The sequence below is a fragment of the Ambystoma mexicanum genome, chromosome 1p (assembly GCF_040938575.1).
Source record: "Ambystoma mexicanum isolate Mex_15411 chromosome 1p, UKY_AmexF1_1, whole genome shotgun sequence".
NCBI classification, from domain to species: Eukaryota; Metazoa; Chordata; class Amphibia; order Caudata; family Ambystomatidae; genus Ambystoma; species Ambystoma mexicanum.
Genome location: NC_090921.1, coordinates 1,205,196,593 through 1,205,220,078, shown reverse-complemented (window position 1 = coordinate 1,205,220,078; position 23,486 = coordinate 1,205,196,593). Strand labels below are relative to the sequence as shown.

The following is a 23,486-nucleotide window of genomic DNA, read 5'->3' as shown; positions in this document are numbered from 1 at the left end:
GAGGAAAATGTATGCCAACAAACTTTGGAATGAACAAGCCACAACCTTATAGAGTCTAATAACGTTCTCAACTTCAGAAAGAGGCTCAAAACGCTTCTGTTTATATGTTCACTTATAGGGGAACAATGATTGTTTTGAATGACAGCGCTTAGATGGCCTGGCCATAGGCACTATATAAATACCAATACCAATAGCAATAGCAATCACATCTGGCAAGAGGTTGTGGGTGCTGATGAAGACACCATGTGAAGTTGGGGATTTGGTGTGGGTTGGGCAGTCAGTTATGGGTAGAAAAGTTTTGGTTTATCTGGGGAAGGCCTGCCGGACTCTCATGAGATTACTATGGCAATGCCCCAAGACGAGCTGAGAATAAAGCATTGAGTGATGGATGGTCATAGGCAATGTTTAGGGAGGGAAAAACAATTGAGTGGAGTGAGCGGGCCTGGAAAAAAGAAGGGAGACACTTATTGAGTGCTTGTGAGGATGTGGACGACCTGTTAATTCTGAGACTTATCTCGGGATTCGTAGAACTGCCACTCTACTAGAGGAATTTCTGTTATTGGAAATGACTGTGAAATCTTTGCGGGAAAAAAGGTTTAACATATGCAGTGCCTACATTCATTTTGCCGGGGGAAATGGGTGTTTGGTAACAATTAATGGTCGGGCATAACCAGTGGCCATGGCTAGTGGGCTCAAAAGAAAGGTATTGGTGCAACATGTATAGAGGCTGCAGCTAAAGGCCAGAGCTAGTGAGACCTCAAGAAACTATGCAACATGTTCTGCCATGGCTAGTGGGCCTAAAAGAAAACTATTAGTACAGCATGTACAGTGGTCATATACAAAGGCTAAAGTGAATATTTTGTGTGTCGGGGTGTGTGTGTGTGTGGGTGTATGTTGTGTGTGTGTTCTTTTGTGTGTCATTGTGTATGTTGTTTGTGGCTGTATATGTTGTGTGTTGGTGTTTACACATTGTATGTGAGTGCATCTGTTGTGTGTGTGTTTTGTGTGAACTCTGTCTTTCCTTTCTTGAGTGTGTATGTTGTATGTGGGGGTTTATGCTGTGTGTGTTGTGTGTGGGGGGTGTGTATGTTGTGTGTGGGTGTATACACAGTGTAGGTGAGTTCATATGTTGTGTTTGCTGTTTTGTGTCTGGGTGTGTGTGTTGTGTGCGGGTATGTACACAGTGTGTGTGGGTGCTTCATTGTGTATTTTGTGTGTGGTGGTTGGGGATTGGTTTGTATGTTGTTTCTGTGCATCCATGTTGTATGTGGATGTGCATGCAGTGTAAGTGGGCGTGTATGTTCGGTGTGCGTGGTGTGTTAATTCTGTCTTTTCTTACTTGGGTGTGTATATTGTATGTGGGTGTGTATGCTGTGTGTGTGTGTGTGTTGTGTTGTGTGTGGGTGTGAATATTGTGTTTCTGAGTGTGTACATTGTGTGTGTGTGTGTGTACGCAGTGTGAGTGGGTGCATATGTTATGTGTGTGTGCTTGTCTGAATTCTGTATTTGCTTGCTTAAGTGTGTGTTATGAAGTATACGCAGTGTTTGTGGGTGTATATGTTGTGTGTGAATTTTGTATTTCCTTGCTTCAATGTATGTTGGAATGTGTACACATTGTGGGTGGGTGCCTATGTTGTGCGTGAATGTTGTGTTTGAGCTCTGTATTTTCTTGCTTTGGTTTATGTTGGGACGTTTACGCAGTGTGATTGGGTATGTATGTTGTACGTGTGTGTTGTCAGTGAATTCTGTACTTCTTTGCTTGAGTGTATGTTGGGATGAGTATGCAGTGTGGATGGATGTGTATTTTGTCTTGGTACTGCTCCATTTCTTGTCTGTGGCTGCTTTTTCATGCACGGTCATCGTTCTGCTCACACCCATCTACTTCCTATTTCCAGGGACCCACCTGTAATAGAAACTCTTGCACAAAGAAGTCCATAGTGAAGCTCCCTGTATGTGTGTATACTGTGTGTGTTTGTGTGTGTGTGTGTGTGTGGGTATGTTTCTGTTTCACTTCTTTTTCCCTTCACTTTGCTCTGCCTTTATAGGTAAATTTTCTTGCCAAAGGCCCAAAGAGCCCATTGGCCTGGCATCTCGCTCCGCTCTCCTGTTAGAAGGGCTGCCTGCTGTAACTACTTTCTGTGGAGGGTGCTAGGGTACCGGGATCCCCCTTGTCCTCAGTAGAGAGCAAATGTTAGTATTTTGCATAGGGCCGATTCCTATTATTTTCACAGCCCCCCAAACTCACTGACCGCTCTCCAGTTCACCAGGTTTTTCCAACCAGCTGCTCTCACTTAATTCCCTCTGAGAATTCCATTTGACTTCTTTTGCCTCTGGTTGCTGGGATGTTCCTGTCAGTGGTTCTGGCCCTTGGGGAAGCCTCACACCTCAGTTCTTGCAAGATACAGCCCTGCATAGACGTCTGAGTCACCATAGCATTGACTCCTGGGTAATTTATGTTTAGTCAATTTGCAACAGTTTTCAAGGGCATTTAATTCACCAGGGTCGAGGGACATGAATGCCACCTCACAGCAGCTGGCTACCCAGTTGGTTTAGGTCAAGATGAATACTGCAATTGAGAGGTTTGCAAGAGCCTTGCAGTCTCGAGTAGGGGATGTCCCTGTAACACCTAGTGTTAACCCATAACCAACCCCTGCCTCTAGGCTGAGACTAAGGATTATTTCTCGGTTACCCCCTTTAGTGTCCCCTTACCTGTCAGACTCCATGGGGACCACAGTCCATTTGAGATATTCCAATATCAATGCCTCTTTTTTATGTAACTGCCATAGTTATAACTTCCTATAGTTAAAATAAGCAAGTTCACGAGAATTCTACTAATTTGTCTTGTTTGCACTTGATTATGACACTCTGAGGAACTGTTGGGCATTTTCAACCATCACTGAAGACACTTGTCTTAATCACAGATAGGCCATCACCCACCTACTTGAAAATCTTTTAAAATGATGGCCATCTTTTTAGATTTGCCATTTTATTGAAAATAACGCTGAACAGAGGAATTCTATGATTTTAACCTAAATGTTATGTAGTGTTGCTATTGCTCTAGATTACTATCTTCTCTCTGTGTACGGTATACCCAAAGGAGCATGGAGTATTGTATTGTTTCTAGGGATGGCCTCCCGTTATGAAAGGTTTGAACCCAGGACATTTTGTATTTTATTTGTAAGTCTATAGGACTTTGGGATTTTCATTGATTTGTATGAATTATTGTATTCAAAGGGCATTGTGGGTTTGAATGCCTTGTATGAATTATTGTGATCATCTATCGAGGTGGATGAACAATTACATTTACTAGTATTATTTATTGGTGTATAATTATTTTTGCTGAAATGAAGTGTTATGAATTTTGCTCAATTCGCCTGACTGGCAATCGACTTTCATAATCGTTAGAGCCATGATCAAGGATATATGTGGGGGCGGAAAACGTCCCCTTAGAATTAAGAAAATAGGTTCACCATCTATAATCTCTTTTATTTTCATAGATTCACTAAGATGCTGCAATGGTCTACTACATCTGTTGAAGCATTAATGGGTTTACTCGAGTCCACATGTGCATTCCACACATTCCTCTTGACTGATCCAGAATCAGCAAATGAATTCCTCAAAAAACTGCAAGAAAGGTAAGCATTTTGAATTCCTTGGCATTATGTTTCTGATTGTAGCATGCAAATATTAAAATGTCCAGAGACAAGAAGAAAACATTCCCAAGGCAGTCTTCTAAGGCAGCACCAACAGCTGTCTTCTGCTGCGCTGCAACCATGGGACCCCTGCAGCCCCCACGAGGACAGGACGGCAATGGATTCAAGGTAATCCCTCTGCCTGCAAAAATGGCTGCCGCCGAAATTACAAATTACAGCCTCCCCCAAGCTGCACTCAGAAACATGGCCAGACCTGATTGGCCGCACCTGCAACCAATAACCCTGCCCTTGATCCGCCAGATGGTGGAGCGCGCATCTTCCAAAGGCAGTCTTCTAAGGCAGCAGCAGCTCTCTTCTGCTGCGCTGCGACCTGAGTCCAGCTTGGGACCCATGCAGCCCCCATGAGGATAGGACTGCATGTTAGGCAGAATTATATGCAGTACCCTTTGAGAACACCACACACAAATTAAGACTACAAGTGACAGTACGAATTCACCTTTGGTACAAGCCTGTACTACACAGTAAAGTGGTAGAGATGGCTGAGCAGCCAAACTTATCTCAAGATTAAAGTGAGCAGTATCAATAGTTATACAAAGGACAACAAACAAACACTGACTCAAGGTTTCTGAGTAAAATAATATACATTTATTTACACATCAGTTATTAAACATTTCACTATTATCAAGCAGTTCAAAAATCACATTACTAATACACTACAACGTAGATTCTGGACAAGTTAGGCTCAAAATGAATTGTGAGCAAAATGGCATGCCAGCAATTTAAAAGTGAGGGAAAGACAAAGGTTAGGCAGAAATTGAGCAGCACCAACAACTTATTTAAGCAGGGCAATCTAGAAAGAGGAACTACAGTGAGGAAATCGAAATTCAAGGGACCTGGCCCAAAGTCAATGGAACAGAGTCTTTGCAGAGGATCACACAGTTCAGAGTAGTTTGCGGTTAAGTCTTTGCCAAGAGTACAGAACGTTGTTGGTCGGACGAAAAGTTACTTTAAAGAATAGAGAAGGACAAGAACTCAGTTTGGCGAAAGATTTCACACACTTTCACCGTGGCTGGACGAAACGAACAACCGGGATAGCACAGTACCTCAAAAGCGAAAGATTGCTGTAGCTGAGGCAGACGTTCCTGGCAGGTCCTGCAGGCTCGCGGTTCCTGAAGCGACTGTCGGACTGACAAGAAGGAGGAAGACTGGAGGTTCCTGCACTGCTGAGGGAAGAAACCAGCAGCAGAAAAAAACGACAAATAAAAGGTGTGCTCCTTTAAACGCAAGCAGGGTCTGTTCTTCCTGGCTATCCGGTTCACTGTAGCTCTGTACAGCAAATTCGAGGAGGGAGGCCTGGCCAGCAGTTTGGCGAACAGGTTGGTCCCACCAGCTCAAGGGGAGAAGATTCCTTGCAGCTCTTCCCTGTCGGCGAAGTTTGGAGATTCGGACCTGCAGCAGGGCTTCACCGGGAGGTTCAGTCGTGGTAAGGGTCCTCTTCTTCCAGCTTCTCTTCGGTTCTCTCATTCCAGTGGCGACTCTGACTTCCAATCCGAAGAGACCTGCATTTTATGCAATTTTCCCCCATTCACAGAGCCTGGCTGTCAATCACACAGCAGGGTGGCTGTCCCGCCGGGACAGTCACCACAGCCAATCCTACCAGAGTGTGACATGGGTCTCCACTGAGACCCTGTGCAGGGAGTCTCAAACCCCTCCCTCACATCCTGTCCGACTCACACCTTCAGGCGCCTAAGGAGGGCTTCTGTGCAGAAGCCCGCAAATGGTCGGCGAACAAAGGGATCAAACCTGGTTTGGTGCGCAGAGATGAACACGAGAAAGAAATTTACAAAAAGAAATGGTGACTAAACCCAGCCGGAACCGTATAAAAATCTATATGGGTCAGCAGGTTTAAGTTTGAGGCTACTAAGATAGCCTAAAACACTACTAGGGCTATTTAAGATAACCACAGTAGGAAAAGTAGGGTAGTTACCACTGCCACCAGCCAAATCTTAATGAACAGGGAATGAAACAATGTTCCATGAGAAACAGAAAAAAAGGGATACATATTAACCCTTTCCAGAACTCTATGTAAGATAGTTTGTACTGGGTCTGTAAGATTAAAAAGACAAATAAAGTCAATGGCAACTTTACATGTTTCTGTGAGACAGTAGTCAGTCCCAGAAAATGGAGTTGGGGTTGGGAAGTCTGAAAAAGACAACCCTGTGTCACATCACTGAAGGTGCTGTGTAACACACAGTAAAAAAGATGATACCTATGGAGTAGGTGAGGCTCCACAGTCTATTAACACAAAAATGTTAAATGCACAGAGCAAAACACATGTGAGAGTGGGAAAAAAGGCTCACTCTCTTACCAGGTGAAATAAATAAATCCCAGAAATCCAGCAAAGCTATTGAGGGACTTGTTAGGTAAGGGAAATTAGCCATTCTGGAGAATTCTCCCTAACACTGCAATGGATTCAATGCAATCCCTCTACCTGCAAAGATGGCTGCCGCCGAAATTACAAAGAACAGCCTCCCCCAGGCTGCAATCAGCAACACAGCCAGACCCAAATGACTGCACCTGCAACCAATACCCTGTCATTGGTCCGCTGGATGGTGGAGCAGGCATCTTCCCAAGGCAGTCTTCAAAGGCAGCAGCAGCTGTCTTCTGCTGTCCGCTGCTTGTCACTGCCATCCTGCCGCTTGGAAATACTATCAGTTAGAGAGAAATGTAAGCCAAATGCCACGCCTGTAAACGCTAATGTAAATGCATTGTGCACTGTTAGAATTAATTCCAGCGCTTGTTCCATGATCCCAGCCCCCACCAGGTTATTGCCTTCTGCCCGCAGCCCGCATTGTTCCTACCGTTCGATCACTCACCCTGTCACTGAGCGCAGCGCACTTATCATGTGCAATGAAATACATGCGAGGATTGCTTGCAACCACAGCGCCTCCTCCTGAGCAAAGCGACACGCTTACCAAGGCTCACTCAATCTGCTGCCCCCCGCCAATTTACCCATTCTCACTGGGCACTGCCCACCACACGGTGGATAGAGTAGTCACGTCCAAAGGCGTTCACAACTTAGAGTCTAGCACACGCTTGTAGCTCTACCCAGCAAAGCCCCTCCAGTGCTGTCAAGCATACTGCGAATGATTGCCTCAGCTGCCACCACACATAACTTGGGATTGATCCCTCAATATAAAATACCCCTCTCCACTGCCATGAGAAACGCAAGACTCACTAGGGGAGACTGTGTGAGACCGGAGCCCCATTGTCTCCCAAGACCCACATTTAGCCGAGGTTGGAAGAAAGGGAAAAACAATGCCGGTAAAGGATTACCGGCATCGCTTACCGCTCCGGGCTATTATGACCTGCCAACCCGCTCTTAGCGGCACCTTAAATAACGGTGCCTCTAATAGAGGCATGGGCGCGGGCACGCGATCCTTCATGCCGGCAATACCGGCATGGCGTAAACAGGAGGACATCACAAGTCAGGCGGACATGCAAACAACGGTCTACTGAAGCCCGAAAAGTACCTTACCGGCATGGAGTAAATACGGGCACCACAGGCCAGCCGTAAACGCCCATGTGCCGTGTTCCCAACTGCCACAGGTGCACACAATCAGCACAGGTGGAGGCAATATAGACTGGGCCAGCACAAAAGGAGCACACCCCACCCCGTCCCACACCCAGTGACACACCAAAATGATTCCATTACTACTAGCAATGCTCGGGCTGGAGGACATGATTGCAGTGGAACTGCAGCAACAACAACAACAATAACAGGCAGCACAGAGGAGACACAGAAGGAGAAGGAGGGTGAGGCAGGCCCAGCATGCCCCATCAGTGCAGCCAGTGGGGCCATGCAGGCAGCCCCCAATCCCTCGCATTAGAGCCAGTCCATTCAACCTAACCCCTGAGCAGATCCACACCCTGTACCGTCTGGACGGGGACACCATCACCACCATTGTGGACATGATACATGACAACATTGTCAGCCTGATTGAAATACGCACCGCCATCCCACCTCTACTGAAGGTAGTGTCTGTGCTCCACTTCCTGGCCACAGGCACCTACCAGCACACAGTGGGGCACATGCATGGTATATCGCAACCATTATTCTCACGTACGCTGAACCAAGTGCTTGATGCCCTCCTGAAGCACACAGGCGACCACATTTTCCTACCACGGACAGCCATGAAGATCTCCAACACCAAAGTTGGTTTCCATTCACTGGCCGGCATCCCTGGTTGCATTGGCGGCATCGACTGCACCCATGTTGAATTGGTGGTCCCACATGCCATGGAGGTAGTGTACCGCAACTGTAAGTTATACCACTCCATCAACGTGCAAATGGTATGTGACTCAAACAAGATCATCACACATTGTTGTGCCCGATTCCCCGGATCAACCCATGATTCAATGGTCATGGGGAACTCCACGATACCATGCTACATGGAACGACATGCAGGGCAGAGATCCTGGCTTCTCTGTGAGTTGCATGTCAGGCTCATGGAAATGCAATGGGGGTAGGTGATTGGGGGGAGAGATGCATACTTCGCCTGGCTGAGATGGGGGGGATGCATACTTCACCTGGCTGAGATGGGGAGGGAGATGCATACTTCACCTGGCTGAGAGTACCTGAGAGGATGTACCATGCTCATACCCGAAAAGCAGGCATGACTTGACCCGACACCTGACCACAAAATACAAGCCTAAGCTGCACTACCACAAAAATGATGCAGTGCAACAACCATTACATAGCCATCAACATGTACACTGCACATAATCAGACCGTAGACCCCACAGCACAATACAGAAACAAGCAATGAGGATGGCCAATGCACAGCGCCAAATACCATCATCTAAAAGTGCAGGTTTCCATTACTGCGTACAAAGGAGCCACATGAGGGCAAGATACAAGAACGCACCCGTACACCAACACAGAGGTCCACCAAAACAGCATGTCACCATTAGTCGTGCAAAGTGAGATCATCATGACGCTGCCATCAACGTTGACAGGATGGTAGCATACATATCACTGCACATCACCCAGATCATGGGAACAACCATCGTGGACTACCACAGTGCATGAGCAACCACAAGGAATTGGCCCCCCGTGCGCCCAATTGACGATGGCACGCACAACTGCCTATAAGTGGAATACACACATAGCAGTCACTTCATGTGTCTCTATTCATGCATGGATCTGTGGGTGCATATAGGAAATGAATGCTTGCTATGGTGTCATTGATACAGGTCCCATGTGATGGGAGGATTTACACATAATAATTGTTGCCCACATGCAGGTGATGCAGGTTATCCCTTGAAGAGGTGGCTCCTTACCCCAGTCTGAAACCCGCAGAACAGGCACGAGGAGGACTACAATTGTGCGCATACACGTACACGTGTGGTGATTGAGCAGACCTTTGGCCTCTTGATGGCATGTGACATGCTACAAAATATGTGCATCAGACGGAATGTTCCCCTGCCCCCTGACGCTGAACTGCAACCACCTGACGATGAGGATGAGGAGGGTGGAGATGGGGCTGCACTTCAGGGAGGCAGCAATGCACAGGAGGGACATGCCATGCGTCAGACTCTGATTGACCAATGTTTCTAGCACACATGGATGGGGAGTGTGACATGGAGGTGGAAATCAGGGCACTGGGTGTGTCAAGGACATGGACACTGTAGACTGTTCACCAATAAAGCACACATACACAATAAGCAATGTCCTCACATGTGAAGTCAGATTGCATAACAGGTGTATTCAGAATATGTAACTACCAAGTGCACAAGCCCTCCACCCAACACACCCACTCCCCCTCACGCTCCCCCCTCACCTTCCCCACACACCCTCTTCCCCCTCCCCCTCCCCCTAAACTTCCCCACACACCCTCTCTCCCGCTCCCCCCTCAACTTCCCCACACACCCTCTTCTCCTTCCCCCCTCAACTTCCCCACACACCCTTGCCCCCTCCCCCCTCAACTCCCCCACACATGGTGTGCATTGGCGTGCACCATAAGTCCATATGAGACCAGTATGCCTGGCTGAACCTACAGCCCTCCCCCTCTTCCAGCACCAGGTGCATCCCTGCCCGACCTGCGCAGGTTCCGGCCAGACGTACGCACGGGGCTGGACTTAGTTGAGCTCGCATTGGAAGATGTCCCAGGTTGTTCCAACACCTGTGCCGACGCATGGCCTCCATTGCTGCCACCATTTGTGTGAGGACCTGCCTCACAGCTGCCAGTCACTGCAAATGTCATTTGAGGTGGTCTCAATTGCTGATTTGAGGGATGAAGCACATTCCCTTATGTCATCCCTAGCCGGCCACATTCCGTGATGTGCTGTGTCAACAGCCCTGTCAGCTCCTCCTGCCGCTTCTGAATTGCCCTGTTCCCCTCTTGGCTGGTAGGGACAGTGGTGGATGTGTGAGGGGTTACCGACATGGTTTGTTCCTCGTGCACACTTGGCGTGGGGGTGAAACTGCCGGGCCATGAATCCCCAGGAGACAGCCCATGGATGCTGCTGTTCTGCAAGCTGCATGGGGAGAGTTGTGGTGAATGCAGGAGGCCTGTGGCGGTAGTTGCGCCATGCGGCAGAACATCTGCCTCGTCATCCGACACGGCTGCAGTGGCAGCTGTCTCCCCCACTGTGCTGCTGGCAGCCGATGCAGTGCCTTCTTTCACTGGCTCCTGTGTGTTGGTGGCTGGTGTGGGTGCTGTGGTGGGTGCCTTAGTGCACATTGGTGCTGTGGGCTCTGGGGTTTCCTTGCCCTTCGGCAGTAGTGCAGGTTGGCCTCTTCCCCTTGATGTTGAGGGGCGGTGTTCTCCCTCCATGCCCCCGGCCTTCTTTTGTGGTGTTGCAGCATCCTCCCTAGGGTCCTGGTCTTCGCTGTCTGATTGCGTGCCTGCGGGGGACCAATAGAGAGAGAGGGTTAGTGATGGCTCTACATGCATCAGGCATGCATTGGGGTGGCTGCATTCATATGGAATTGCAGTTGATTGCAATTGGGGTAGTGACATACGGGTTGCTTGGCTTTTGGGTGGGTGATGTAGGGAAGCGTCTAGGGTGAAACATATATGGTGTGCATCATGCATGTGGACAAGATGGTGCAGTACACTGCCTGTAGGCAGTCTTGTATATATGTGTCTGGTGGACCCTGCTCTACATCATTGCACTGTCAGTTCAGGTGTACATCATCGTGTTGTTATTTGCATTGTTTCATTTTGGACACCTACCTGCATCAGCCGATAACGGGGCTCCTCACTCCATGTCCCCCACTCCCTCAATTGCCTCCATACCTATGGTTCTTGCGCAGATCTCCTCCCAGGGTTGCATCTTTATGGGGGAGTCCGCACCTCCGCCTGTTGCCATCCCCAGCTTGCGGTTGGCCGAGAGGATGCTCCACACACGCAAGCGCAGATCGTCCTAGAGCTTCCGGACATCTTTAGGAGTGCAGGGTGTGGTGCCAACGGCACTTACTTTCTGCGTAACCTCTGCCCATATCTGCTTCCGCTGCACTGCAGGTCGGGACATGTCGGAGGAGAAGGCGACAACCGCATGTTCTTGCAGCGTCTCGGCCAGCATGGTCAACTCCTCTTGTAAGAAGCGCTCCTTGCGCAAGTACTCTCCAGTTTTTTTGAGTGCCTTTGGCATTTCGATGTGCTGCAGGCAGAGGTAGAGGTGTGGTGGAGGTGTGGTGGTCAGATGGGTCCTGGTTACAGACGATGGCAATGGATTGTGTTTTTGAAGATGGCCGCCGTGCTCTTTCCCGTTCCTGTGCGATGACGCTACTTCTGGTTCCGCTTATTAGCGGTGACCGCTAATAACGGTGACCGCTAATAGCTGTGGCCGCTAATGCTGATGGCTTGGATGGCAGTGGAGCTATTTGCGCTTCGTGCTATGCCGGTAAGGGAGATTTTTTGCCCTTTTGCGGCAAGGCGGTGGGGTCATTACCGGCATGGCGCAAAGCTTGTGCCCGCGAAGTCATAATAGGCCGTTTTTAGCAGTCTATTACCAGCACGGAAACGGCAGTTGCTCCCTGCCGGTGATGACCGGTACTTACCGCCCACCTCATAATGAGGCCCATGGTCTGTTCTGATGCAGGTTCGAGCAGACACCTGTGCACATCCGCCTGCCGCTGCAACACTCACGCTCATACTGTGACCAACTATGGAGCGCCCTCAGGAAAAATTCATCCTGAACATTACCATTGACCCCAAGCGTAAGGAGCCCCCCACGATGAAAGCTAAATTTAAGGACCAACAGGCCTTAACCAGCACCAGATCACACTTAGCCAGGAAAAATGCCACTCCCATCAAAGTACCCAGAATTCACAATCCCCAAACCATACCACTAGACCCCACCTCCGAAGACCCATCTACCCCACCAGCCCCACTCAACTGTGCCCTCATCAGTGCACATTCCCTCACAGCCCACGCACTAGACATCCATGACCTGCTACTTAATCAAAAACTGGCCTTCTAGCGGTAACAGAGACCTCGTCACACCAAGCCTCTGGCCCGCTACTATCCCTAGCTATCCCTAACGGCTATCGCATCCTCAGAAAGGATAGGGAAGTATTCCAGTGGATGCAAGGATTACATTAAAAACCCTCTGCATTGTCCACAAGGCTTTCTGGGGCCTGGGTCCAAAATACCTTTAGCTATGCCTCTGCAAATGCATCCCCTCTCGGGCTCTTCGCTCCTTTACCTCTAACTCTCAGGGTCAGTCGATTTTCAAAAAAACGAGCTGGGGTAGATCTCTGTCTTCGGCTGGGGCCTTCCTCTGGAACAGCCTCCCTGCCACTCTAAAACTTGAGGAGAACCATCTCCGGTTCTGGAAGCACCTCAAGACCTTCCTCTTTGCTTCTGCCCTTGCTCCCCCACCGCCCTGCTGATCTGTTCTCTCTTAGCACTGTGCACCTGGCCACCCTCTGTCCTCTGGGCCCAGGCACCTGCTCACCCTGCCACCCTTCCGCACAGACTCCGGACCACCCCTTGCATGGGGGTCTGTATCTGTACCCATACAGTCCCCCCTTTTCTTCCTGCACTTATCAGACCTACCATGTCTGCTGCCTTAAACCCAGCACTTGCCACTTGCTGGCTGCACTACCACTGTGTGTTGCCTTTATTATTTATTTATTATTATTTATCTGTTTCTCCTTTGCTCCGCACTTTCCACTTCTCCCCCTTCCATGCACTTTTCCCCTCCACCTCTCCCATGCACTTGCACGTTCTCAATATCACTGGGCCTAGTAAGATCATTGTTTTGTTCTCCCCTGTAGCCTTCCCTTGCCTTCTCGCGCTCTGAAACACTTGTGTACGAGCGCGATAGAAACAAAATATCAATTCAATTCAATTCAATCCATGGACGGGGTGTTGCTCTGATATATAAAGACTCACTCACCATTAGAGAGACAAATCTTCCCATGATTGACAACTGCAAACTACTAACAGTCAAACTCGCAAGAACCCCAGATGACTCCATCACCATCCACATCCTTTATCGGACGCAAGGCCATAGCCCCACCTTTGAGGATAACCTTACACAAATGCTTGTGAGTTACATCAAACCCACTTCCAGATCCTTCATTTTATGGGACTTTGACTTAGGGCTTAATGATTTATTTATTTATTTTATTTATTTATTCACATTTGTTAAGCGCACAGCAGCCCGTGGGCATTGTGGCGCTGGTTTCAGTAGAGGTTCATATCTCAGTTACAGTGGTCACGTAAAAACATACAGAATGATATGGCATTGTAGCTTGTAGCGCATAGGTGCAGGGAGCATAGTAGTGCACAGGTATGTACATTACGCTAGCAGCTAGTTGAAGAGTGTAGTTTCTAGATTTTTCCGGAAAGCTTGATGCAAGGTTTCCGCTCTGAGGGCTGTGGGTAGCGTGTTTCTGAGTTTAGGTGCCAGGTATGGGAATCCTAGACCTCCTGCCTTGGCCCTGGTGATTCGTGGCACTGTGAGTTGGTTGGTGTACTCAAGTCTAGTGGGTCTAGTGGATTGGGATCTGACTAGAGAGTCCGATAAGTAAGAGTGTCTGTTAGGTTGATGCATTTGTGTGAGGTGGAAAGAATCTTGAAGGCGATTTGGTCTTTTAAAGGTAGCCAGTGAGCGTTTTTTCTTGCTTGGGAGATGTGCTCTCTATTGGGAATACTTAGAGCTGCTCAGAGAGAGTTTTTTTTGAGTGGTTTGGAGCCTGGCTAAGTTTTTTATTTTATGTCCCCGCTGGGAGGGAATTGCAGTAATCCAGTTTTGCTCCTATTGTGGCTCTCGCAATGGAGAGGAAATTATCTTTTGTTAAAAATGGCTTTATGGCGTTGATTAGTTTGCTACTCAGAGCGGAGGCTGATATAATGGAGCTAACTTGTTTATCCATAGATAGAGTAGCATCAATGTGGACTCCGAGCATTTTAACTGACGAAAGGACTGGGATGATACAGTTGTCAATGCAGAAGTTTTGATAGGATGGATCCAATTTGGCTAGCATGGATTTTTGACCGAGAATGAGGATTTCAGTTTTGTCCCCGTTGAGGCATAGTCCATTGGTGGCCATCCAGGCTTGGATTGTGGAGTAAATTTGTTGAAGCGTAGAAGCGTCTTTGATATAGCTCCCAGTGAGGGGAAGGAGCACCTGGGTATCATCAGCATAGTTTGTGTATGTGATCCCAAGTGCATCCAGTTTATCAAAGATAGGCTTAGTAAATAGATTGTAAAGCGTAGGGCCAGTGCAGGATCCCTGGGGAACAGCACAGTGTATGATAGTGGGTTCAGCGTTTGCTATATTGGAGAACACTTTCATGGCTCTGCCTTGTAGGAAGGACGTGATCCATGTTGCTGTGTGATTGGAGAAATGCGCAGCATTCATGAGGTGGTTGGTGAGGGTGTTATGGTCAACGAGATCAAACGCTGCTTAGAGGTCTAGGAGCAGGAGTAAGGCAGGCTTACCCATGTCAAGGATGGAGGTGATTTGGTTTTTCAGATCTAGTAAGGCGGTTTCCGTTCCGTGTCCTTTACGGAACCCGGATTGTCTCTTACCAAGGATGGAGTTGGTTTCGAGGTACAGTTGGATTTGCCTGTGGGCAGCCTTGTCCAATATTTTAAGAAGAAATGGGATGGTTGTAATTGGTCTATAATTATTGGGTTGGGAGGGATCTAGTGTAGGTTTTTTTAGGAGTGGACATACCCATGCCTCTTTGAGGCAGTTGGGGACTATACCTGTTTTGAATGAGGCGTTTATGAAGGCGGTGATTAGTGGAGCGAGCTGCTCCGCGCATTCTTTGATCATTTTTGGGGGGGCATACATCGCCCTTGCATAGCGATGGTTTGAGATGTTTAAGATGTCTAAGACATCTGTCTCAGATATTTCAGAGAAGGAGAAGTTGGGATGGATGTTGCCTGAACAGTGGGTTTGCTTCTGGTGCTTCTGTTTAGGTAATGCTTTCTAATGGTCAGAGATTTTGTTCTGCAGGAGCTCTATTTTATTTAGCATGGCAGCTTGTATGCTGGAGCACCAGCCTGCATATTTAACGATTTCGTCCATGCAGGTGGGCAGTACAGTTAATTCTTTAAAGATGGTAAATAGCTCTTTGGAGTGTGAGTTGGCTGATGAGATTCTATTGTTGTAGGATTCTGATTTGGCTTTGAATATAGATTCTTTGTATTTTTTTGCGATGGTTCGGAAGATATCTTTAGTGGTGTCACAGGGGTTAGCCTGCCAAGTTTTTAGTGCCTGCCGTTGGGAGTTGCGGAGGTTAAGGAGCTCTTCTGTGAACCACGAATTGGAGTTGAAGGATTTCTTTTCTTTTTTGTTTTCTAGCGGGGCGACTGTGTTGATGGCGTTAGTTAATGTGTCTCTGAATAGTTCCGCTAGTGTGACAGGGTCGGGAGAGAATGGTGGTGCTAGGCACGGGAGGTTGAGATAGGCACTGATGTTCTCTGCAGTGAATATTTTTGTGCTTCTGGCTACTGTGGCCGGTGCCGTAGTGGTGGGCTTAGGGCTTGGCGTTATGGGGATGGTGAATAGCAGGCAGTTATGGTCTGTCCATGGGAGGGCAGTATTGGAAACCATGTTTGCGACGCAGTTGTGGTCTATAATCCAATCTAAGATGCAACCTTTTGCATGTGTGTGAGAAGTGACTTTCTGAGAGAAGCCAAGGTCACTAAGGTCCTTCGTGAAGGATGTGGCGGTTTTGTCATTGGCGTCGTTGAAACCTAGATTGATGTCGCCTAGGAGTAGCGTTTTGGTGGATTTTTTTATATTGTTTCCTAGAAGGTGGGTAACTTGTCCTAAGAAGTCTGACGGAGTTCCTGGAAGGCGGTAAACCACATGTATATTTATGGTACTATTAGGTGATAAGGCTATTTTGGCAGATAGTATGTCTACCTTTCCTTCTTCCTGGTGGGGTATAGGTCTGATAGATATGCTCTCTTTGAATATAAGGGCAACTCCTCCTCCTGTTTTGGCTGGCCTGTCCTGTCTGAGGATAGAGTAACCTTTGGGAAGTGCGATTGTTATGGCTGGGCCGGAGGCTTCACGGAGCCAGGTTTCCGTGATGGCAATTATGTCTAAATCTTGAATGATGATAAGATCATTGACTTCTAGCGCATGGGCATTGAGTGAGCGAACATTGAGTAGGGCGCATTTGTAGTGAATCTGTTGGTGGTTAGTTTTAGTATGTTCTTTGATTTCTGATTTGAGAGGAGAAGAGGATTGTTTAGTATTCTTGTGGGAGGGAGTCTGGTGGCGCACCTTGGTGCTGCTAGTGGTGGAGTTAGTTGGGCAAATGTGATTGGCGTTCATTTTGCGGTTGGTCCGAGATCCTAGGTGCTTATTTCTGAGTGAGATAGAAGAGGGTATGGTGGCAAAGTTCATAGGCTGAGTGCGGATCCTTAGTATGAATAGTCTGGAGTGCAGTGTAGTGGGGTGCATGGCTGCTAATGTGGTGTGTTGGGAGGGCCTAGGTAGGAGGTCTATGGCGTTGAAGTTAAGGCTGATGTTGTACACGTGGGTGTCTTGACCTGGCCTGCGATCGCTTGTGAGCAATGTGCCTAGCATGCATATGAGTAGTGGTAGGATGTGCATGTTGGAGTAGGGTGACAATAAGGACTAGTCAGTCTAACTGGCGTTTATTCCTTAGGGCAGTGGTAACCTGGAGTGGCTGTTAGAACTATGGGCAAAATGCAATTACTGGAGAATAAGGATCAATACTAGCATGCAGTCAATACAGGCTGGCGACAATCTTGGCAATGCAATATCAAGAGAATGAGGATCAATACTAGCAATGCAGTCAATACAGGCTGGCGACAATCTTGGCAATGCAATATCAAGAGAATGAGGATCAATACTAGCAATGCAGTCAATACAGGCTGGCGACAATCTTGGCAATGCAATAGCAAGAGAATGAGGATCAATACTAGCAATGCAGTCAATACTGGCTAAGGAGCAAGGTTCCTACTATAGGCTGTGGAGCAGTAGTGGCAGTTCTGGGGATGTCTGCGCAATGTTTGGGCTAGTAAACAAGAATATTTGGAGCATTATGAGTCTAGCAAGGCAATACATGTGCAATCCCATATGCTGTAACTGATTACACACGGCAAGAGATGACGTACATAGTGACTATGCCTTTGGTATATATGAGACTGCTAAGGCAGTTAAGCATTATGTTACAACTGTGCGATAGAACATAGTGGAGTATGAGTTAGTTGCATTACAGAGGGCTTGCCAGCGTGTGGGTACTAAGTGGCAGAGATCCCTTATAGTAAGCACCTGTTCTTCGAGTCTGTGCGCTGTTCCTTGATAAGGTGTGAACCCGTGAGAGATAGATTACAATGAGCACTGTAGAAGCTCCCACTATGATCCCACTGACAATGTCACCACATCGGTTGCCAAATCCCTCTCAGACCTCGGCTTCACCCACCGGATGACCAGATCCACCCATAATAAAGGAAGAACTCTAGACTGGGTAGCAGACCTAATCAACCTTCCTTCCACCCTCTCAGCCTCGCTATGCCCCTAGTCAGACCACTACACTGATATCTTTACACTCCAGCTGGCCAAACAGAAATCCCACCATACCACATTACCTACCTGCTGCTCTCTCTCGAAGCATACATAAAATGTATAGGAAATCCATTGCAAAGCTCCTATCTCCACTCAAACCAGAAAATCTCCCCTCCACTGACCCCTCCACCCTGGCCAACTTGTACTCTAGCACCTTAACACCCTCCATTAACCAGGTTGCCCCCTATTGCCTAGGAGAGTTAAACCAGTCAGGCATGCCAATGCTTGGTTCACCCCCGATCTACATGCCCTACGCTCAAATAAAGACAAGCAGAGGGGCTTTGGAGAAAGAACCCGACAATCCAATTAAAAGTTGCCTTCCATACCTTATGCAAAGAATACAATTGAGCTACCATTGCCACCAAATCAACAGAATGTACCTCTAGAATCACCAATGCTATCTCTAGCCCTAGAGAGATCTTTCAAATTCTAAGAGAACTGGAATACCCATCCACCCCACTCTCCGCCATCTCCAAAGACAAAATATGGTACACAGATATTCAGAATGCTATGCAAGCAAAAATCACCTTGTTTCAACAAAAAATCATGTTAAAGCAAGCCCTCATCTCCACAGCCACCACACACATCCCCCACGCCCCCTCAGTGCTCACCCCCATTCCAATTAAGAGAAGTATCGGAATAAGAAACAGCAGAGAGCCTAATCAAGCTTAAACAATCTAAATGCAAAGGAGACACCTGCCCCACCAACATTATTAAAGATTGTGCCGAAGACCTAGTCCCTTCATCACCAGATTTATGAACTCATATTTCAACTCAAACTCAGTCCCTGATACACTGACATAATCCTGGGTGCACCCTTTGCTGAAGAAGCTGAAACTAGACCCCTCAATCCCCAACAACTACCATCCTATCACCACTGTACCATTCATACTGAAATTTCTGGCTAGAGCAGCCTATGACCAAGAGAAAATCCAAAGGGGCTTAAGAATCATCATTTTCCCGGACTTAGCTGAACGTGAGGACGCCGACCTGGCGGCCAAATGGGAAGAAAACCTCATCATGGGTTCCAAAATAATGATGGAACTACTCCTAGAACATGCGGACAGAGCACATGGGAGATTGGTACTACAGATATGTCAACTAAAAAATGACATTGAATCCAACAATTCGCCCACGGCAACTAAAGGAAAAAACTACAAAATCATGTACGAAATATTACGAAACCACCAAGACGAAGTCAAAATCAGGAAATGCAGAAAATTCGCAAGGGATGAAAGAGATTACCAAGACAATATAGTCTTCACCTTCCAACCAAAGCTTGACAATATACAGGGAAATAACTCCAAAGTAAGTTCCCCAGCCAGCTCTCCAGCAACATCTGACACAGACAGTGAACCAGAACAAGAAACTGAAGAGAATGAAGATTGTGACCAGGCACCTGATACGCCACAAGCAGAGAGCGAAGGGTCAGAACCCCGCATAGAGAAGGAAGGGGCTGCATCAAGATTGTCCAGACAACATGAACCATGCAGAAGCATTGGCTACAACTTTCTCGACGAGATCCAACACTACAGGAAAGGAACCCGAGCCCCACAGCAGCAACAACAACAACAACAACGAAATAACAAACAAGTCCATTTTTAGACTCTACCTGGGGAAATATACCACCAAGATTAGAACCAAGAGAGGCAAGAGAGCGGGGACCAAGAAACGCCCAAGAAGAACAAGAAAGTGCTATCAGATTAACAAGATCCCAAACACAGCTACAGCAACGAACGCTAAGATAACATACTTAGTGACGAATCTCTCCAAATACATCCTCTCAGAACATGATTCAGAAATCCTGAATAAAGGTCTCTCTTTTTCTCCAGCAAAGCACACCAACTATGTGAATGCCCAGATCGACCTATTCAAATACATCAGGAAACTCAAACTCAAGAAATTTTTCTCAAAACAAGTCAAGTGGAAACAACCCAAACCTGTACCAGTACCACTGAGAACCTTAGATATGGAACATCTTGAATGTACCCACCTCCTGACAACCCTGGACCATTCACCCAACAAGGAAACACAGACCATGCACCAGACCATGCAAGAACTGAATATTGAAGAAAGCAACTTGAAAATACCAGAAAATGCATGACTAAACTTGACTAGACCATACATTTGATTAATTCGCTCAACAGCGACCACTGGACCATCATACCCTACCAGCGCCCAACTGATCAATAGTTTGTCATCCCCATAAATCTTCTAAATAAATGGGAACCCCGGAGTTGGTTCCCCGACAAACCAGGATCCAGGCTGCTGGTCTGATTCAGAAACAAGAAAAGGGGAGGTGCGCAGGAGAAAGGGAGTCCCGCCACTAATAACTCCACCATTGCTAAAACTATAACTCAGGGACCAGATCCCCGCAGCACCCGAGCCAACATGGCCGATTATCTGGAATCAAGGAAAACTGACACCAAGAATCTCTTCGGTGCAAACGGACCCACAGTGCATGCATTCCCACCCACTCCAAGGATGCCGGATAACCTCAGGCAACAATTTGTAAAACTAGAAAGACTTTGTACTAAGGATATCAATAAGTTCTGGGAGAGATTTACCCTCCAAACTAACCTGGAACAAGAGAAAATCCCAAGGGGCTTAAGAATCATCATTTTCCTGGACTTTACTGATCCTGAGGACGCCGACCTGGCGGCCAAATGGGAAGAAGACCTCATCATGGGTTCCAAAATAATGATGGAACTACTCCTAGAACATGCTGACAGAGCACATGGGAGATTGGTACTACAGATAGATCAACTAAAAAATGACATTGAATCCAACAATTCACCCACGGCATCTAAAGAAAAAAACTACAAAATCATGTACGAAATATTGCAAAACCACCAAGACGAAGTCAAAATCAGAAAATGCAGAACATTTGCAAGGGATGAAAGAGATTACCAAGACAATAGAGTCTTCACCTTCCAACCAAAGTTTGACGATATACAGGGAAATAACTCCAAAGTAAGTTCCCCAGCCCGCTCTCCAGCAACATGTGATGCAGACAGTGAACCAGAACAAGAAACTGAAGGGAATGAAGATTGTGATCAGGCACCTGATATGCCACAAGCAGAGACCGAAGGGTCAGCAACCCACATAGAGAGGGAAGGGGCTGCATCAAGATTGTCCAGACAACATGAACTAAGCAGAAGCATTGGCTACAACTTCCTTGACGAGATCCAGCGCTACAGGAAAGGAACCCGAGGCCCACAGCAGCAACAACAACAACGAAATAACAAACAAGTCAATTTTTTAGACCCTACCCGGGAAATATACCACCAAGATTAGAACCAAGAGAGGCAAGAGAGCGGGGACCAAGAAACGCCCAAGAAGAACAAGAAAGTGCTATCAGATTAACAAGATCCCAAACACAGCTACAGCAATGAACGCTAAGATAACATACATATTGACGAATCTCTCCAAATACATCCTCTCAGAACATGATTCAAAAATCCTGAATAAAGGTCTCTCTTTTACTCCAGCAAAGCACACCAACTATGTGAATGGCCAGATCGACCTATTCAAATACATCAGGAAACTCAAACTCAAGAAATTCTTCTCAAAACAAGTCAAGTGGAAACAACCCAAACCTGTACCAGCACCACTGAGCACCTTAGATATGGAACATCTTGAATGTACCCACCTCCTGACAACCCTGGACCATTCACCCAACAAGGAAACACAGACCATGCACCAGACCATGCAAGAACTGAATATTGAAGAAAGCAACTTGAAAATACCAGAAAATTAATAACTAAGACTTGACTGGACCATATATTTGATTAATTCGCTCAACAGCGACCATTGGACCATCATGCCCTACCAGCGCCCAACTGATCCATAGTTTGTCATCCCCATAAATCTTCTAAATAAATGGGAAGCCCGGAGTTAGTTCCCCGACAAACCAGGATCCAGGCTGCTGGTCTGATTCAGAAACAAGAAAAGAGGAGGTGCGCAGGAGAAAGGGAGTCCCGCCACTAATAACTCCACCATTGCTAAAACTATGACCAAATCTAGTTGTTCCTAGAAACATACCATATCCTAGGCTTGCGTCAATCAGGTTTCCGGCCAGGACACAGTACTGGATCTGCTCTACTAGACCTAAAAACTCAGCTTGATACCTTCAGAGATGAAGGCATACCCGCCCTTCTTCTCCTCCTAGATCTCTTTGCTGCCTTCGATCTGATCAACCACACAACCCTCTGCAAGCAACTCACTGGATCCGCTTACATCTCCCTCGAAGCCTCAAACTGGGTAGCCTCCTCAATAGAGGGCAGATCCATGAGTATTATCGGAAACAGCATGCGCTCCCCCTTCTCCATTCCTTGCGGAGAGCATCAAAGATCCTGCGCATCCTGCTCCCTTTACAACATTTTCATGAAACCCTTATTCGATCTCCTGGACTCCCTGAGCATCAAATATATAAACTATGCAGACAACACCCAAATCTCCCTCCCACTGTCTGGGTGCTACGACACAGACTCGACCATGATCAACAATATTTACTCAACCATCCAGGCCTGGGTGGCCACCAACCACTTATGCCTCAATGATGACAAAACCAAGATCCTCATAGCGGGCTCCCCAGCCATGCTACAAAATCTAAATCCTAAATTCAAAGAATTCACGATAGACGGCCTCTAAAGTCCTGTCCTAACCACAGTAACAACATTAGGGGTTTACTTGGATGCATCCCTCTCCCGATCCAGACAAGTTATGCAATTGTATCATCCACTTCATATACCACCAAACTCATCAATGCAGCAAGACAATACGTCATGCCAGCCAACTGCCCCACTGTGATACTGGAAATGCATTGGATGGGCAGGGCCTCCATGTCCTTGCCCTGTACTCCCTTATCATGTGTGTTCTGTGTTGTTTTCTGCACAGGAGTCCAGTGGGACCCCTGGCAGTGCAGCTCTTCCTCTTTTTGGCCATGATGAACAGAGACCCTTGGGATACCCTGATGGCACCCATGGGTGGGTGTACAACCCTGCACCCCTAGTGTATGGTTTTGGGCACCTGTGCGTTGCCCACAGAGCAGGGTATGGGGTGGTGGCAGCTCCATGCTGAAATAACAGGTGCTCTGAGTATCCTCCATTTTGTGATACCCAGGCCCTGCCATAGGAATCAGTGGATTCTCGATAGAAGGCAAGATGGCCCCTGTGGGTTCTTGGTTTCCATTGCCTGTTAACTTGTTTTCCCAAAGTCCTGGGAAGCTCTGACTCAGTCCCTTCTCCTGACTAGCTGTTGGGTGGAAGAACCAAATATAGTATTGTGAGGAAGTCAAGGCCAGGCTAGCAGGAGCCTTCCCACTGACTGTATGTTGTGGGTAGACCCTTGGGATGGGACCTGTGTGAATAGAGTGTGTGACCAATATGCATTCTATGTTCTTGGGGTCTGGTTTCTGTGTGTGTATCACAATGAATTAGACAGACCTGCCTGAAACTGACATGAATGCAGTGTGGTGTGCTGAAAGGCTGGTTGCTTTCCCCAATCCATATTCCTTGTTATGGGTGTCTGGGTGAAAGTGAATAGCCTGAATGCATGTGAGCCTGATTGACTGCCTGCCTGCTTGAATGCCTTTCTGTGTGATTGTCTGACTGAGCCTGGTTCAGTCAGAATGAATGAGGGACAGATGTGTATATCTGGGACCTCTCACTTACCAGTTTGTTCAGAAGCTGAAGTTGAAACTTGAAGCTCATCCTTGAAGCCCAATTGGAAGAAGAAGAATTGCTACTGCATTT

At 47.3% G+C, this 23,486-nt stretch overlaps 1 protein-coding gene across 1 annotated transcript in view; it reads left to right on the top strand.

Annotated features, from left to right (window-relative positions):
- Positions 1–23,486, top strand: part of LOC138572018 (putative methyltransferase DDB_G0268948) — a 630,847-nt gene that overhangs the window by 550,355 nt on the left and 57,006 nt on the right. The window contains exon 6 of the mRNA XM_069649242.1: positions 3,498–3,635. Within this exon, the coding sequence (XP_069505343.1) occupies positions 3,498–3,635 (138 nt within the window). The remainder of the gene's footprint in view (positions 1–3,497; positions 3,636–23,486) is intronic.